We start from the raw sequence: 20,137 nt of genomic DNA, 5'->3' as shown, positions 1-20,137 counted from the left end.
GCAAATGCACCTTCCACGGAGACGAGCAATCAGTTAAAAGCCAAGCAGGAGGATTTGAGGTGTCATCTCCTGCAGGTGGCCGAGAGGAAAGGTCTCTTCTATAAACAACAATTTTTTGCGGAAGGAGAGAAAGTGGGACATATGCTCTCAATGATAGCCAAAGTGCAGCAGGGTTCTCCGTGTATTACAGGTCTGGTTGACTCTAATGGAATCTTGAGAAGAGATACTGGGAGTATTCTAAATCTATTAGGAGACTTTTACTCTTCCCTATATTCATCTAAGACAGCATGTACTGACTCTGATATTGACGGGTTTCTGCAGGGTTTGGATCTTCCTCGGCTATCGCAGGAGGATAGTTCATTACTGGATGCCCCGATTGAATTGGAGGAATTAAGGGTAGCAATGGGTTCCATGGCCAACGATAAACGGTCTCCCTGTGGAGCTATACAAGGCTTTCGCGGACACATTGCTCCCTGAGCTGTTGAAAGTATTAAACCATTCTTTAGAAGTGGGTGAGCTACTGTCCTCCATGCAGGAGGCGTTGATAGTGGTCATTCCCAAGCCAGACAAAAACCATTCGCTGCCCGACTCCTATAGGCCGATTTCATTATTATCGACAGATGTTAAGATGCTGGCGAAGGTCTTGGCCAATCGTCTCTCTAAAGTTATATTATCCATTATACACCCAGACCAGACTGGTTTTATGCCCCAAAAATCGACTTCAATTAATATAAGAAGAGTCTTTACTAGTCTACAAATACCCGCTGATAATGTGGGGGACAGGGCTATATTTTCTTGTAAGTTGTATCATGATATATGCTAAGGGTCTGAGTACAGACCAAGTTTGTATGTGTTATTAGGAAAACATGTCATTGCTATACTCTGCTGTAGGATTGTATTATTACGGTATTTTGCGATGTTAATAAAAAGGATCTAATTTTAAAAAAATAAATAGGAGTCAGCATACACCTGCCATCGTTTAAAGTGCCTCTGATTAACCCCAAATAATGTTCAGCTGCTCTAGTTAGTCTTTCCTGAAATTTTCTTAGTCTCATCCCACAGCAAAATCCTTGGTCCACAGAGAGCTTCCAAAGCATCAGAGGGATCTCATTGTTAAAAGGTATCAGTCAGGAGAAGGGTACAAAAGAATTTCTAAGGCATTAGATATACCATGGAACACAGTGAAGACAGTCATCATCAAGTGGAGAAAATATGGCACAACAGTGACATTACCAAGAACTGGACGTCCCTCCAAAATTGATGAAAAGACGAGAAGAAAACTGGTCTGGGAGGCTACCAAGAGGCCTACAGCAACATTAAAGGAGCTGCATGAATATCTAGCAAGTACTGGCTGTGTGGTACATGTGACAACAATCTCCCGTATTCTTCATATGTCTGGGTTATGGGGTAGAGTAGCAAGACGAAAGCCTTTTCTTACGAAGAAAAACATCCTAGCCAGGCTACATTTTGCAAAACACATCTGAAGTCTCCCAAAAACATGAGGGAAAAGGTGTTAGGGTCTGATGAAACCAAGGTTGGACTTTCTGGCCATAATTTCCAAAAGATATGTTTGGCGCAAAAACAACACTGCACATCACCAAAAGAACACCATACCCACAGTGAAGCATGGTGGTGATGGCAGCATCATGCTTTGGGGCTGTTTTTCTTCAGCTGGAACTTGGGACTTGGTTAAGCTAGAGGGAATTATGAACAGTTCCAAATACCAGTCAATATTGGCACAAAACCTTCAGGCTTCTGCTAGAAAGCTGAACATGAAGAGGAACTTAATCTTTCAGCATGACAATGACCCAAAGCATACATCCAAATCAACAAGGGAATGGCTTCACCAGAGCCCAGACCTGAATCCAATTGAAAATCTGTGGGGTGATCTGAAGAGGGCTGTGCACAGGAGATGCCCTCGCAATCTGACAGATTTGGAGTGTTTTTGCAAAGAAGAGTGGGCAAATCTTGCCAAGTCAAAATGTGCCATAATGATAGACTCATAGCCAAAAAGACTGAGTGCTGCAATAAAATAAAAAGGTGCTTCAACAATGTATTAGTTTAAGGGCTGTTTTACACGAGCGGATGCCGTGCGTGACATCCGCTGCGTGAATGACAGCCAAGACCCGATGCAGACTGCAGAAGCACGGAGCATTAACATGACTGATAATGCTCCGTGCCTCTCTGTGATCTCTTTACTACGAAATCGCAGTGACAACTTTATCTCACTGTGATTTCGTAGTATTGAGATCACAGAGAGCCATGGAGCATTATCAATCATGTTAATGCTCCGTGCTTCTGCAGTCTGCATCGGTTCTTGGCTGTCATTCACGCAGCGGATGTCACGCACGGCATCCGCTCGTGTGAAACAGCCCTAAGGGTGTGCACACTTATGCAACCATAAAAGATTTTTCCCTCCACCTAAAAGATTTCAGTTTGTTTTTCAATTGAGTGGTACAGTTTATAGGTCACATTAAAGGTGGAAAAAGTTCTGAAATGATTTATCTTTGTGTCATTTTTTTACATCACAGAAACCTGACATTTTAACAGGGGTGTGTAGACTTTTTATATCCACTGTATATGGTACTATATGTGATCCATGTTATACTGCTCTTGAAAAAGGGGGATCTGCCCCAAAACACATCGAGCTCTTTATTTTGAATAAAGACTTCTACCTACCCTTGGAGCCCTAGAAACATTCTTTGGGGACACAGAAGCCCTATTAATATCTGACAAGCGACCTCAGCGGGGGAGGAGAAGGTATAGGTGTATTGAGCTTATCCAATACCTCCCTCCCTGGTGAAGTAAGGGCTCATTCAGACGGCCGTATGCTGTCCGCAAAAATACTGAATGCTATCCGTTTTTTTGCGGATCCGCAAAAAAAATGAAACATGTCCTATACTTGTCCGTGAAAATCAGGACATGGCCCCATTGAAGTCTATGGGTCCGCAAAAATACTGAATGCTATCCGTTTTTTTGCAGATCCGTTTTTTTGCGGATCCGCAAAAAAACGGATAGTATTCAGTATTTTTGCGGACAGCATACGGCCGTCTGAATGAGCCCTAAGTGTTTTACCCATATTTTCAATATTATTAATCCACTAGCAGAAGGACCCGGCTTTGCACGGGTATATTTAATCTATTTCATTTAATGTTTGTGTGTGTCGTTAAAAGATATCAACAGTATCCCCCATAACAGTGAACTCCACAGTCCCCCACCCCTTAACAATGACCCTGCCACTTTAAAATGGGACCTTCATAGCAGCCCGCCCCTTTAAACAGTGAGTTTCACAGCACCCCACTTCCTTGACAGTGATCTCCTCAGGGGCCTGCCCCCTTAACAGTGACCTCACAGTACCCTGCTGCCTTAACAGTGACCTCCACAGCAGTTGCCCCTTTAATAGTGGCCCCTGCCCCCTTAACAGTGACCTCCACAGCGCCCTGCACCTTTAATGCTAGGGCTACACGACCACATGTGTCGCGCAACATTTTGTCTCAACAATTTTTATAATGATAGTCTATGGTGTCGCACTGCGACACATGACATACTGCGACTCGACAGTTGCAGAAAAATCCATCTTGTAGCAGTGTCGTTGTGCCATATGTGTTGTGAGACTTATTGTTGCGCAACACATGTCGTCCTGTAGCCCTAGCCTAAAGCTGACCTACAGCAGTGAAGAAAAATGGCTGGATGGTTATGGAAACTTGGAGTAAAACTGTGTGTGTATGTGGCGACTAAGGACCTGCGAACTTGTATTGGCTGATAAGGGACATGAGACCGTGTGTATGGCAGTTGGGATATGAAGAGAAAGACTTGCAGGCTTGTATTGGCTAATGCAGGTCATTTTTTGGGAATATCTCAGGAACGGTACGTCCAATAGAGCTGTGACCCCCACAAGATTTCTTTCTAGGTAGCAAGGGATGTGTATACCAAGTTTACTTGAAATCGATGGTTGCGTTTTTGAGTGATTGCGGAACATACATACACAAAAATAACACATCCTAGATCTGAATTAATCAAATATTGTTCTGAAATACTTTGTTCTTTACATAGTTGAATGTGCTGACAACAAAATCACACAAAAATAAAAAATGGAAATCAAATTTTTCAACCCATGGAGGTCTGGATTTGGAGTTAAACTCAAAATTAAAGTGGAAAAACACACTACAGGCTGATCCAACTTTGATGTAATGTCCTTAAAACAAGTCAAAATGAGGCTCAGTATTGTGTGTGGCCTCCACGTGCCTGTATGACCTCCCTACAACGCCTGTGCATGCTCCTGATGAGGTGGCAGACGGTCTCCTGAGGCATCTCCTCCCAGACCTGGACTAAAGCCTCTGCCAACTCCTGGACAGTCTGTGGTGCAACGTGACGTTGGTGGATAGCGCGAGACATGATGTCCCAGATGTGCTCAATTAGATTCAGGTCTGGGGAACGGGCGGGCCAGTCCATAGCATCAATGCCTTCGTCTTGCAGGAACTGCTGACACACTTCAGCCACATGAGGTCTAGCATTGTCTTGCATTAGGAGGAACCCAGGGCCAACCGCACCAGCAAATGGTCTCACAAGGGGTCTGAGGATCTCATCTCGGTACCTAATGGCAGTCAGGCTACCTCTGGCGAGCACATGGAGGGCTGTGCGGCCCTCCAAAGAAATGCCACCCCACACCATTACTGACTCAATGCCAAACCGGTCATGCTGGAGGATGTTGCAGGCAGCAGAACGTTCTCCACGGCGTCTTCAGACTCTGTCACGTCTGTCACATGTGCTCAGTGTGAACCTGCTTTCATCTGTGAAGAGCACAGGGCGCCAGTGGCGAATTTGCTAATCTTGGTGTTCTCTGGCAAATGCCAAACGTCCTGCACGGTGTTGGGCTGTAAGCACAACCCCCACCTGTGGACGTCGGGCCCTCATATCACCCTCATGGAGTCTGTTTCTGATCGTTTGAGCAGACACATGCACATTTGTGGCCTGCTGGAGGTCATTTTACAGGGCTCTGGCAGTGCTCCTCCTGTTCCTCCTTGCACAAAGGCGGAGGTAACGGTCCTGCTGCTGGGTTGTTGCCCTCCTACGGCCGCCTCCACATCTCCTGATGTACTGGCCTGTCTCCTGGTAGTGCCTCCATGCTCTGGACACTACGCTGACAGACACAGCAAACCTTCTTGCCACAGCTCGCATTGATGTGCCATCCTGGATAAGCTGCACTACCTGAGCCACTTGTGTGGGTTGTAGACTCCGTCTCATGCTACCACTAGAGTGAAAGCACCGCCAGCATTCAAAAGTGACCAAAACATCAGCCAGGAAGCATAGGAACTGAGAAGTGGTCTGTGATCACCACCTGCAGAACCACTCCTTTATTGGGGGTGTCTTGCTAATTGCCTATAATTTCCACCTGTTGTCTATCCCATTTGCACAACAGCATGTGAAATTGATTGTCACTCAGTGTTGCTTCCTAAGTGGACAGTTTGATTTCACAGAAGTGTGATTGACATGGAGTTACATTGTGTTGTTTAAGTGTTCCCTTTATTTTTTTGAGCAATGTGTGTATGTATATATGTGTGTGTGTGTATATATATATATATATATATATATATATATATGTGTGTGTGTGTGTGTGTGTGTGTGTGTGTGTGTGTGTATATATATATATATATATATATATATATATATATATATATATATAAAGAAAATAATGGCGGCACCGGAAGAATAACACAATAACACATCCTTTTTGTAGTCATCTGAGTCACAATTCCATTTAGATCTTTTGCCTTCCTCCAATTCGGTTTTAGCACGTGCCACATGAGCCAATACGTTATCGCTGAACAATGCATATTCCTCAGTGGACAAAGATGTCCGTAATGTGAGGTCAATCTCAGCCGTATCATTGGCAATGATGGATAATTCCTGTTGCAAATACTGGATGTTTAACAGGATAAAATCAAGTGAATACCGATTGGATAGCATTTCAAACTTCTTGCAAAATGATGCATTATGTGAAAATAAATTAGGTCTCAAATTGGACCTCATGCCACGTGGAATTCTCTGCATTTTGAAATATTCACCAAGTGTGGTCATGTGTAGTCGTAGTGAAGCCGTCTTTTTGGACAGAAACTCAAACTTCTTTTTGAGCTCATGGATAGAGGGGGTGTTCAAAAAAGCAGCATCTCCCCCAATGTCATGCAATATGCGATCGGTCTCCTCCTGGGAGTACATAGAGCCACATGGGAAATCAATGTCCGTCATAGTGAAATGTCAACTGACAATATTCACAGTATAGAGGTAAAAAAGTAAAAAATCCGTGCCCAGCCACCCAAGCGATATGAAAAAAAGAAAATAATGGCGGCACCGGAAGAATAACACAAGGAGGGTGCTATGTCCAGGGATGTAGCAGCTTACCCCGTCAATGGAAGATGAAAAAACGGACAGCACTCCAGGTAAAAGCTAATGGTGTTTATTCACCCATGTGGATGGCAACGTTTCAGCTCATACAAGAGCCTTTGTCAAGCAATGAACACAATACAAAAGGGGGTATATATAGGCCAACCCCTATGACATCACAGTGTAATCAATTAACAGCCAAATACAATAAAGTGCAAATAGTGCATATGTAATACATAAAAATGTAAATATAGCAGTATAAAATACAGAGATAAATCAGTAGTATATATCAAATACATTATAAAGTGAATGCGTAATCGCAAATAAGTGCATAAAGATAAATTGGTTAATCAATACATATCAGGTGTGTACTAGAATGTATAATAAGTGGGAGGGACAAAACGATCAATTCGGTTACGTCACTGATCACTTTGATTGATACACCTTTATATGCTTGCTGTTCATTTTGTACCAATGCTTGAGAAAGGCTCATGTGTGAGCCGAAACGTTGCTCTGTGCCACTTTATGGGTGAATAAAGTTCATTGACACACCTTCTTATTCAAAGAGTTTTCTTTATTTTCATGACTATGAAGGCTTCAAAACTATGAATTATATTTAAGTGTGAAACAACTTAAAATATGTCATATTCTAGGTTCTTCAAAGTAGCCACCTTTTGCTTTGATTACTGCTTTGCACACTCTTGGCATTCTCTTGATGAGCTTCAAGAGGTAGTCCCCTGAAATGGTCTTCCAACAGTCTTGAAGGAGTTCCCAGAGATGCTTAGCACTTGTTGGCTCTTTTGCCTTCACTCTGCGGTCCAGCTCACCCCAAACCATCTCGATTGGGTTCAGGTCCGGTGACTGTAGAGGCCAGGTCATCTGGCGCAGCACCCCATCACTCTCCTTCATGGTCAAATAGCCCTTACTTTCAAAGTTTTCCCAATTTTTCGGCTGACTGACTGACCTTCATTTCTTAAAGTAATGATGGCCACTCGTTTTTCTTTACTTGGCTGATTTTTTCTTGCCATAATACAAATTCTAACAGTCTATTCAGTATGACTATCAGCTGTGTATCCACCTGACTTCTCCTCAACGCAACTGATGGTCCCAACCCCATTTATAAGGCAAGAAATCCCACTTATTAAACCTGACAGGGCACACCTGTGAAGTGAAAACCATTTCAGGGGACTACCTCTTAAAGCTCATCAAGAGAATGCCAAGAGTGTGCAAAGCAGTAATCAAAGTAAAAGGTGGCTACTTTGAAGAACCTAGAATATGACATATTTTCAGTTGTTTCACACTTGTTTGTTATGTATATAATTCCACATGTGTTAATTCATAGTTTTGATGCCTTCAGTGTGAATCTACAATTTTCATAGTCATCAAAATAAAGAAAACTCTTTGAATGAGAAGGTGTGTCCAAACTTTTGGTCTGTACTGTAATATACACTCACCTAAAGAATTATTAGGAACACCATACTAACACGGTGTTGGACCCCCTTTTGCCTTCAGAACTGCCTTAATTCTACGTGGCATTGATTCAACAAGGTGCTAATAGCATTCTTTAGAAATGTTGGCCCATATTGATAGGATAGCATCTTGCAGTTGTTGGAGATTTGAGGGATGCACATCCAGGGCACGAAGCTCCCGTTCCACCACATCCCAAAGATGCTCTATTGGGTTGAGATCTGGTGACTGTGGGGGCCATTTTAGTACAGTGAACTCATTGTCATGTTCATGAAACCAATTTGAAATTATTCGAGCTTTGTGACATGGTGCATTATCCTGCTGGAAGTAGCCATCAGAGGATGGATACATGTTCTCATTCTGTTTACGCCAAATCCGGACTCTACCATTTGAATGTCTCAACAGAAATCGAGACTCCTCAGACCAGGCAACATTTTTCCAGTCTTCAACAGTCCAATTTTGGTGAGCTCGTGCAAATTGTAGCCTCTTTTTCCTATTTGTAGTGGAGATGAGTGGTACCCCGTGGGGTCTTCTGCTGTTGTAGCCCATCCGCCTCAAGGTTGTGCGTGTTGTGGCTTCACAAATGCTTTGCTGCATACCTCGGTTGTAACAAGTGGTTATTTCAGTCAACGTTGCTCTTCTATCAGCTTGAATCAGTCGGCCCATTCTCCTCTGACCTCTAGCATCCACAAGGCATTTTCGCCCACAGGACTGCCACATACTGGATGTTTTTCCCTTTTCACACCATTCTTTGTAAACCCTAGAAATGGTTGTGCGTGAAAATGCCAGTAACTGAGTAGATTGTGAAATACTCAGACCAGCCCGTCTGGCACCAACAACCATGCCACACTCAAAATTGCTTAAATCACCTTTCTTTCCCATTCTGACATTCAGTTTGGAGTTCAGGAGATTGTCTTGACCAGGACCACACCCCTAAATGCATTGAAGCAACTGCCATGTGATTGGTTGACTAGAAAATTGCATTAAGGAGAAATAGAACAGGTGTTCCTAATAATTCTTTAGGTGAGAGTGTGTGTGTGTGTGTGTGTATATGTATGTATATGTATGTGTGTATATATATATATATATATATATATATATATATATATATATATATATATATATAAATAGAATAGATAGATAACATAATTGAATCTATTTGTTACACCTTGCCTCTTCTTGTGCCTCCCTAGTCTCCACTGATGAATTACTCTGTATTGCCTAACAAAGTAATCCTTCATAATTAATTGTCGTCTCGTTGGCGCCCCCATGGCCCCCTCGGTTTCACGCCGAAGGGGGGGTCACGATCTTTTTCTTTCTCTTTTGGGTGAAAATATGGGTATGTCCGGGTTCAGCTCTGAACTCGGAAAACCCCTTTAACCACCTCCGGACCGCTGTACGCACAGACGCGTCCTGGAGGTGGTTGTTTCATTCCGAGTGGACGCGCCGGCGCGTCCTCTCGCGAGACGCGAGATTTCCTGTGAACGCGCGCACACAGGCACGGACGGTAAGAGAGTTGATCTCCAGCCTGCCAGCGGCGATCGTTCGCTGGCAGGCTGGAGATGTGTTTTTTTTAACCCCTAACAGGTATATTAGACGCTGTTTTGATAACAGCGTCTAATATACCTGCTACCTGGTCCTCTGGTGGTCCCCTTTGTTTGGATCGACCACCAGAGGACACAGGTAGCTCAGTAAAGTACCACCAAGCACCACTACACTACACTACACCCCCCCCCCCCCCCCGTCACTTATTAACCCCTTATTAGCCCCTGATCACCCCATATAGACTCCCTGATCACCCCCCTGTCATTGATTACCCCCCTGTCATTGATTACCCCCCTGTCATTAATCACCCCCCTGTCATTGATCACCCCCCTGTAAAGCTCCATTCAGACGTCCGCATGATTTTTACGGATCCACTGATAGATGGATCGGATCCGCAAAACGCATCCGGACGTCTGAATGAAGCCTTACAGGGGCGTGATCAATGACTGTGGTTATCACCCCATATAGACTCCCTGATCACCCCCCTGTCATTGATTACACCCCTGTCATTGATCAACCCCCTGTAAAGCTCCATTCAGATGTCCGCATGATTTTTACGGATGCACTGATAGATGGATCGGATCCGCAAAACGCATCCGGACGTCTGAATGAAGCCTTACAGGGGCGTGATCAATGACTGTGGTGATCACCCCATATAGACTCCCTGATCACCCCCCTGTCATTGATTACCCCCCTGTAAAGCTCCATTCAGACGTCCGCATGATTTTTACGGATCCACTGATAGATGGATCGGATCCGCAAAACGCATCCGGACGTCTGAATGAAGCCTTACAGGGGCATGATCAATGACTGTGGTGATCACCCCATATAGACTCCCTGATCACCCCCCTGTCATTGATTACCCCCCTGTAAAGCTCCATTCAGATGTCCGCATGATTTTTACGGATGCACTGATAGATGGATCGGATCCGCAAAACGCATCCGGACGTCTGAATGAAGCCTTACAGGGGCGTGATCAATGACTGTGGTTATCACCCCATATAGACTCCCTGATCACCCCCCTGTCATTGATTACCCCCCTGTAAAGCTCCATTCACATGTCCGCATGATTTTTACGGATGCACTGATAGATGGATCGGATCCGCAAAACGCATCCGGACGTCTGAATGAAGCCTTACAGGGGCGTGATCAATGACTGTGGTTATCACCCCATATAGACTCCCTGATCACCCCCCTGTCATTGATTACCCCCCTGTAAAGCTCCATTCAGATGTCCGCATGATTTTTACGGATGCACTGATAGATGGATCGGATCCGCAAAACACATCCGGACGTCTGAATGAAGCCTTACAGGGGCATGATCAATGACTGTGGTTATCACCCCATATAGACTCCCTGATCACCCCCCTGTCATTGATCACCCCCCTGTCATTGATCACCCCCCTGTCATTGATCACCCCCCTGTCATTGATCACCCCCCCTGTCATTGATCACCCTCTGTAAGGCTCCATTCAGACATTTTTTTGGCCCAAGTTAGCAGAATTATTATTTTTTTTGCTTACAAAGTCTCATTATCCACTAACTTGTGTCAAAAAATAAAATCACACATGAACCCACCATACCCCTCACGGAATCCAAATGCGTAAAATTTTTTAGACATTTATATTCCAGACTTCTTCTCACGCTTTAGGGCCCCTAGAATGCCAGGGCAGTATAAATACCCCACATGTGACCCCATTTCGGAAAGAAGACACCCCCAGGTATTCCGTGAGGGGCATATTGAGTCCATGAAAGATTGAAATTTTTGTCCCAAGTTAGCGGAACGGGAGACTTTGTGAGAAAAAAATTAAAAATATCAATTTCCGCTAACTTGTGCCAAAAAAAAAAAATTTCTATGAACTCGCCATGCCCCTCATTGAATACCTTGGGGTGTCTTCTTTCCAAAATGGGGTCACATGTGGGGTATTTATACTGCCCTGGCATTCTAGGGGCCCCAAAGCGTGAGAAGAAGTCTGGTATCCAAATGTCTAAAAATGCCCTCCTAAAAGGAATTTGGGCACCTTTGCGCATCTAGGCTGCAAAAAAGTGTCACACATCTGGTATCGCCGTACTCAGGAGAAGTTGGGGAATGTGTTTTGGGGTGTCATTTTACATATACCCATGCTGAGTGAGAGAAATATCTTGGTCAAATGCCAACTTTGTATAAAAAAATGGGAAAAGTTGTCTTTTGTCAAGATATTTCTCTCACCCAGCAAGGGTATATGTAAAATGACACCCCAAAACACATTCCCCAACTTCTCCTGAATACGGCGATACCACATGTGTGACACTTTTTTGCAGCCTAGGTGGGCAAAGGGGCCCATATTCCAAAGAGCACCTTTAGGATTTCACAGGTCATTTACCTACTTGCCACACATTAGGGCCCCTGGAAAATACCAGGGCAGTATAACTACCCCACAAGTGACCCCATTTTGGAAAGAAGACACCCCAAGGTATTCCGTGAGGGGCATGGCGAGTTCCTAGAATTTTTTATTTTTTGTCACAAGTTAGTGGAAAATGCTGATTTTTTTTTTTTTTTTTTTTTTCATACAAAGTCTCATATTCCACTAACTTGTGACAAAAAATAAAAACTTCCATGAACTCACTATGCCCATCAGCGAATACCTTGGGGTCTCTTCTTTCCAAAATGGGGTCACTTGTGGGGTAGTTATACTGCCCTGGCATTCTAGGGGCCCAAATGTGTGGTAAGGAGTTTGAAATCAAATTCTGTAAAAAATGACCTGTGAAATCCGAAAGGTGCTCTTTGGAATATGGGCCCCTTTGCCTACCTAGGCTGCAAAAAAGTGTCACACATCTGGTATCTCCGTACTCAGGAGAAGTTGGGGAATGTGTTTTGGGGTGTCATTTTACATATACCCATGCTGGGTGAGAGAAATATCTTGGCAAAAGACAACTTTTACCATTTTTTTATACAAAGTTGGCATTTGACCAAGATATTTATCTCACCCAGCATGGGTATATGTAAAAAGACACCCCAAAACACATTCCTCAACTTCTCCTGAATACAGAGATACCAGATGTGTGACACTTTTTTGTAGCCTAGGTGGGCAAAGGGGCCCATATTCCAAAGAGCACCTTTCGGATTTCACAGGTCATTTTTTACAGAATTTGATTTCAAAATCCTTACCACACATTTGGGCCCCTAGAATGCCAGGGCAGTATAACTACCCCACAAGTGACCCCATTTTGGAAAGAAGAGACCCCAAGGTATTTCGTGATGGGCATAGTGAGTTCATAGAAGTTTTTATTTTTTGTCACAAGTTAGTGGAATATGAGACTTTGTAAGAAAAAAAAAAAAAAAATCATCATTTTCCGCTAACTTGTGACAAAAAATAAAAAGTTCTATGAACTCACTATGCCCATCAGCGAATACCTTAGGGTGTGTACTTTCCGAAATGGGGTCATTTGTGGGGTGTTTGTACTGTCTGGGCATTGTAGAACCTCAGGAAACATGACAGGTGCTCAGAAAGTCAGAGCTGCTTCAAAAAGCGGAAATTCACATTTTTGTACCATAGTTTGTAAACGCTATAACTTTTACCCAAACCATTTTTTTTTTACCCAAACATTTTTTTTTTATCAAAGACATGTAGAACAATAAATTTAGAGCAAAATTTATATATGGATGTCGTTTTTTTTGCAAAATTTTACAACTGAAAGTGAAAAATGTCATTTTTTTGCAAAAAAATCGTTAAATTTCGATTAATAACAAAAAAAGTAAAAATGTCAGCAGCAATGAAATACCACCAAATGAAAGCTCTATTAGTGAGAAGAAAAGGAGGTAAAATTCATTTGGGTGGTAAGTTGCATGACCGAGCAATAAACGGTGAAAGTAGTGTAGGTCAGAAGTGTAAAAAGTGGCCTGGTCTTTCAGGGTGTTTAAGCACTGGGGGCTGAGGTGGTTAATAAGAGATGTCCAGATGACTACTTTCCAGCTGTATTAGTTTGATCCAGTTATTGCATTTTTAGATAGTATGACAATAATAAAGTCTTGATTTTGTGAAATTTTCCAGAGTGTAGTGTGGTAATGTGGACAGTGCGGGAAGGTGTGTGTATCCCACCCAGATACCTCAGCTGGGTGAGATAACTAAAATCCAGAAAGCTGCAGTGGTCTCAGCAAAGTATAGTTTGCTGAGACAGGTTTGTATACATTTTCTTCTGGGCTGGATTTTACTTGGATTGTCGGATAGGTTTGGTAGTGGGATCTGCCAGTCCACATCCTTCCGGCACAGGTATTCCCTTTCACCTGAGGTGATCGCAGGTGAGGCCTGCTCTAATCAAGGAGGCATAAAACCAACCCTCTGTGTGTTAGTCAGGGGGATGGAAAGGCTGAGGAGGCCTGAGAGTGAGAGAGAGAGGCTGAGGAAGCCTGAGTTTGGGGGACTTAGCAACGCCTGCGGAGAGGGTCACACAGCCAGAGTCAGGCGGACTTCTGGGCCACAATCCCCCAAAGGTACTGATGTTGTTGTAGTCGCAGCCTGGAGGCTGCTGGACTGTTTATGCTGAGAAAGCCTCATCTGATCACGTGTGTGAACTGGGAGTGAGTCAGGGAATGAATTATGTATTAGGTAGTGCCTAGACAGGCAGAAATTATTTTGGTTGCTGTATTGAGCTAAAGTGGTAGAAAATAAAGCATTGTTTGGACTTTAATCCGGTTGTGTGCGAGAAATCTGTGATTGAGGCCCCCTGAGAGAGAGCGATCCATTACAGCAGCATTTACTTTTTCAGTTATTAAAAAGTTAGCTGATTTCACATGCTATGATTTTTGTGGGTTTTATATTGCCGTCCTCAATGTTCAAGTAATGACCCTGAATCGTCAGGGAATTTTAGAACTGTTAATCCATGCCCCTCATATGATTTGAGCACCCTTTTACATTTTTATTTTCTGGTTGTTATTTACAGAGTTGTGGAAACCCAACAAGAGCATAACAGCAGATGGTGGTCCATCCGAGTCATGTACCTTACCATGTTCCTCAGCAGTGTAGGTGAGTAGTTCTTTATCAACCCAGACTCCTGACTTTTGTTAGTTGGTCTAGTCATTGTCTTTGGGCTTCATCTACCAACACCTGTTTTTCCTGCTTTTGTGCTGTTGGTGACCAACCACAAAACATATCAAGGCAGGATCATATGCATGGTTGCCATGTTTTGCTTCTCCAGGATGACATATACATGAAGCAATTGTCAGGCTGATTATCAGGAACGAACGTTAGTACGAATGCTCATACTCGATAATCAGCCTGTGTAAAGGAGCTGCAGATCACCCAATGAACGAGCAAAGTGCTTGTTTGTTGGTCAAAATCACCATTTTTTGGACACCTGTTCGTCATTTCTGGCAGTAGATCGTGCTGTGAATACAAAGATCTTCTGTCCAGAAACAATGAATATGTATGATGATAAGTAATGGCAGTATCCATACAGTGGAGGTGATTGCTGCATGTAAATGCGCCTCCACTGACAAGAAGCCAATTATCTGGAACGAACAGTTCCTTCCCGTCGCAGCATGGAAATGCACCTTAACCCCTTAGTTACCAGCCTGTTTTGGGCCTTACTGACCAAGCATTTTTCATCGTCGCATTCCAAGAGCTATAACTTAGTTGTTTTTTCCCCCCGTCTTTATAGCATTATGAGGTCTTGTTTTTTGTGGGACAAACGTAACTTTCTGATTAACTTTTATTTAGATTTTTTTTACTGCATTCGCCGTAAGGGATAATTTACATATTTATGTAGTCCAGGTCGTTACGGAAGCGGCAATACCAAACATATGTTTTGAAAAAAAAATTGCTATTTTTTTCATTGAAAAGCGTATTTTCAATGGAATAAAAGCGTAATTTTTTTAATGGGATTTTTTTTTTTACCATTTAATAGTCCCACAAGGGGACTATTACAGCTTTTTGATTGCTTTAAAAATGCAATGCACTATCCCTATAGTGCATTTCATTTTAATGGCAATGCTATTCTAACATTGACCAGCAGGCTGTGCCAGAGAGGCGCAGCCTGCTGGAAATTACTCAAGGCTGGTTTGGGGCCTACATGAGACCCCAGGCAGCTTTCACACACATCGGCACCCCTGATATCACACTTGCAGGGTGCTGATGGGAGACAGAGGGAGTCCGCTCCCTCTGTCAGCACTTTACATGAGGTGGGCGCCATTGCCCGCGGCATGTAAAGTGTTAAACAGCCCGGATTGGCACTCCTGTGAGAGCCAAGACCCGTGCAGCGCTTAGACTGGGCCGCTGTAAAAAAAGCGACGGCCCAGCCTAAGGCCCCTTAGTGACCCCTGTAAAAACACGTATGGGTGGTCACTAAGATTTTATGACATTTAAAAATGTTAATTTGACTGATAAATGTTACAAGAAAGTAATTTTCACAGACTTTATGTTCACAGTTTAAAACATTACACAATAAAGTTTTTTTTATTATTGACTCGTGTTTCATAACTCCTGGATTAATTCTGAATATTCTGTTAAGTGAATCAATGGGTTTATTTTCAGGGTTTTCAATTGTGATGACATCAATTTGGCCATATCTTCAAAAGGTTAGTTTTCCTGTAGCTACTGTATTACCTGATATACAACCCCCATTCCAAAAAAGTTATGACTATGTTTAAAATGTGAATAGATGTAATAAAAACTGAATGCACTGATCTGTAAATCTCATAGACCCATATTTTATTCACAATAGATCATAAAACACATATCAGATTTTGAAAGTGAGACATTTTACCATTTCATGAAAAAATTAACCTATTTAGAACTTGATGGCAGCAACGCATCTCAAAAAATTTAGGACAGAGCCACGTCTACCATGGTGTAGCATCCCCTCTTTGTTTAACAGTCTGTAAATGTCTGGAAAGTGAGAAGACCAATTGCTGGAATTTGGGGAGAAGAATGTTGTTCCATTCTTGTCTGATGTAGGATGCTAGCTGCTCAACAGTCCTGGGTCGTCTTTGCTGGATTTTTTGTTTTATGAGGTGCCAAATGTTTTCTATTGGTGAAAGGTCTGGATTGCAGGCAGGTTGGTTCCAGAACGTGAATAGAAGACACAACTCTTCAACAATAGCATTAATTCAGTAATATTATATTTCATATCCAAAACTAGCATATATTTCATAGCAGTATAAACACCATGGTGCAGGATCCAAATATATATGTCTGTATGTGGAGACAGTTCATTCAGAGGTGGAGGGATAGCGTGCTTAAACACTTGGTGATGTTTCGGGGAACACACCTCTTTTCTCAAGTATGCGTGGGATCTATCACGAGAACAGGTTATGCGAGTATAGCAAGTACAATGCTCGCTTACATAGCCTGTTCTCGCGAGATTTACCAAATCTCATGAGAACAACTCTCCTTCCTGGCTGTGAAGCGGTCCGCTGAGAAAAGCTGATGTCTCCTTCTCCCTGTGCCGATGCTACTAATTACCATATCAGGTGCCGAAACCAAACGGGGGGCAAATTGGCGCAACAGAGGAGCGGATCATGAAAAAAAATTTGTGAGATGGCATCTCCTGAACATGGACTACAGTATGTGGTATTGCTTTAAAAAAGTAAAAACTGGTGAAAGGTCCTCTTTAAAACAGATTTTTAAAGAATTTTTGGTGATTTTTCTTTTTCCATATCTATAAACAAAAACCATGAAATCCTGCTGTTTTTACACTAGCCATTAAGCCTAATAGGTACCACTTCTTGGTCTGTACAGCTCACTTTTACTTTAGTTACCCGCTTATCTGTATTTCTAATCCTGCCTGTCATGATATTACCTCTGTCTAGAGATAAGACAGGATCCACCATTCACAAAAAGTGGTTGTTGAAGCTTATCTATTCTTCCCTTGTACAATGACCACTGCACAGGTCACAGAGCATGTCTAGAAAACTCTCCCATAGAAGTTAGTGAGGTCCCCTCCTGTCCATTGTGTCTATGGCCCATGGGACTGCCATAAAGCATATCTTCAAATGCTGTTAAGAACAGCTCAGCCAAGATGGCAGCCCCCATAATCATGTTTAGGAAATAGAATAAAGAAAAAAAAAAAGTGAGAAATAGTCATGCCTCAAATCACTCACACTTCAATGATACGTAATTGGTATTGCGAAAATTAAAATCATATGCTGGAGCTCTTTATGCACATAATTACTCTATTAAACTTATCATTATTAAACTATATATCAAATACTAGTACATAAAAAGAGCCACCACCTTATAAAAACACACTGAAGTTACAGGCTTCATTTAATCCCTTGGGGCTCAGACTCTCCAACAGTCGTTCATCTACTGTCTACTTCTCCCAACACACGCTGGTTAGTATGTTATTTTCTAAGCCCATGGACCGAAAAAATGTATTGAGACAAGATGGTCGTCATGCCCCACAAGTTTTTAATGGGATACCTAAGGGGCAGTTCATACGAGGGAGGAGAATCTGTAGTAGTGGTGATGAATATGAAAAACAAGCTACTGAAATGATGGAGAAGTTTATAGAGAGGTGATTTGAGAGAAGAGGTGACTACAATTACAGAAGAAGTGAGTAAAGGTCCACATTTAACAATTAGGAAGTCTAACACAGTAGTAAAGAAAAAGGAGAAATCTTTATTCTTTTCTACTTATGATTTCCATCCTCAGATGATCAAAAATGTCATATGTATGGGCGATGCTGGTTAGGGATGATAAATAATGGTCATCTGTTTAAAGATCACCCCATTTCGTGTATCATAGGGGAAGAACCATTGGTAACCAGTTGATTAGTTGTCTCGCCTGTTACAACTACTTCTATAATAAGGGTAATTATATCTGTCAAAAGGTTACAAGATCAAGTTGAAAGAACTTTTTACATGTAGTACAATAAATGTACATACATGTTGAGATGCCCCTGTTTAGACAGACAACAAGGATGGTAAAGATTACATTGAATGAACATCGGCCATCAAATCGTTCACGCAGAGAACGGTACCTCAAGAGAAAAAAGCCATGAGACTAGTGTAGCACGATATTTTGTGGAGATGAGACATAATGTGAGGGAGATGTACTAAAAAAGTCACAAATTATGTTATTAAGTGTGCACCATAATTTGTGACACTTAAGGGCTGTTTCACACGAGCGGATGCCGTGCGTGACATCCGCTGCGTGAATGACAGCCAAGACCCGATGCAGACTGCAGAGGCACGGAGCATTAACATGACTGATAATGCTCCGTGCCTCTCTGTGATCTCTTTACTACGAAATCACAATGACAACTTTATCTCACTGTGATTTCGTAGTAAAGAGATCACAGAGAGGCACGGAGCATTATCAATCATGTTAATGCTCCGTGCTTCTTCTGTCCGCATCGGGTCTTGGTTGTCATTCACGGAGCGGATGTCACGCACGGCATCCGCTCGTGTGAAACAGCCCTAAAGCTTCTCTGCACTCCTCTGAAGTGCCGAGGGAGGGGAGAGTCATTAAACTGCACTCTTGATTTACTGTAACTTACACCAGAAACTGAGGTAAGTTGTAGCTGAAGTCTACACCAGCTCCTAGTGTCACGGATGTACCAAGACATACGGACGTCCCGGCGACAGTGAGTGGCAGGAGATCTGTGAGACTGGCAACACATGGTTTGATCTGACAGGTTTTCCTTGTGGATCAATAGGTGTCTGTGGTGTTTCTGGTAACTGCCACATCCCTTGCCTCCAGGTGTTGCTTATGTGGTCATTTAACCTTCTTTATTTATAGTTGCTTCTCCCACTATGCTGTGCGGTTTAAAGCTTCTGTGCCTGTGGATAGTTTGTGGTTGGATCTCGGCTGAGTTCCTGGTGCTTTCATAGCCTCTTTGGAGTTAAGTCTTTTTCCTTTCCTTTTTCTATTTTGTTTGGGTTCTGTGTGTTGCATTTCCCTATTGTTTGTATGAGGCCTGAAGTAGACTCCTGTTCGTCCTTCCTTTTGAAGGAACAGGATGTCTCATTCCTGTCATTAGTACCAGGGTCCTATAGGGCTAGATAGGACTCTAGGTATTCCTGCGTATGAACTCTCCTACCTTCGGGGTCTGTTCATACTGGTAATCAGTCAGGATTTTGGTTAGGGTTTTCACTAGGAGGTGTCCATCTTCCTTCCCTAGTTCTCAGGCCTGATTCCCTGCCCCCCCCTCCTTCCCTCCTATGCTCTGTGTGTTTTTCCCTCCCACACAAGCGTGACACCTAGTTGGCGTAGACTTCAGTTTCTGGCGCACAGCAGGCATCTTAATTAAGATATATTGAGGGTAATAATATCTGTTCTTTGATTTGATATATACTTTGATAATGAGAAGTTTAATAGTGTAATTATGTGCTCTGTGCTATGATTTTCATTTTTGAAATATCCACTGCACATCATTGTGTGAGTAATTTGAAGTATGACTATTTAAAGGGGTTGTGCAGGGGTTTTATATTGATGACTTATCCTCCTGCACATGTACAAGATAATAGACCTTTTCCCAGTGGGTGAGGGAGCTAGCAGTCAGACTTTTGCTGATGAGGGAGTATTGCATATTAATGGAATACTCTCTGAATATCGATTGCCATAATGCCTTTAATGTGTGTTATTTGCTGAGGGGGCTCCAGTAAACTGACCTTTTATGGGATACTATTGTCAGAAAAAGTCATTGTTTAACCCTTTCAACCACCCTGACGTACTGGTACGTCACAATGGTGGAGGGACTGGCTGCTGCAATGAGCCCGCTCCATACGCGTACGGTGCCGGCTGTGTCCTACAGCAGACACTCT

General features: G+C 42.8%; 1 protein-coding gene across 3 annotated transcripts in view; it reads left to right on the top strand.

Annotated features, from left to right (window-relative positions):
- MFSD8 (major facilitator superfamily domain containing 8) overlaps positions 1 to 20,137 on the top strand; it is a 48,313-nt gene that overhangs the window by 16,479 nt on the left and 11,697 nt on the right. For all 3 annotated transcript variants that reach the window (XM_040418432.1, XM_040418430.1, XM_040418431.1), the window contains exons 4-5: positions 14,314 to 14,396; positions 15,903 to 15,946. In XM_040418432.1, coding sequence (XP_040274366.1) covers positions 14,314 to 14,396; positions 15,903 to 15,946 — 127 coding nt within the window. The remainder of the gene's footprint in view (positions 1 to 14,313; positions 14,397 to 15,902; positions 15,947 to 20,137) is intronic.

This window comes from Bufo bufo, chromosome 2, assembly GCF_905171765.1.
Source record: "Bufo bufo chromosome 2, aBufBuf1.1, whole genome shotgun sequence".
NCBI lineage: Eukaryota > Metazoa > Chordata > Amphibia > Anura > Bufonidae > Bufo > Bufo bufo.
This window is presented reverse-complemented; position numbering and strand designations above follow the sequence as displayed.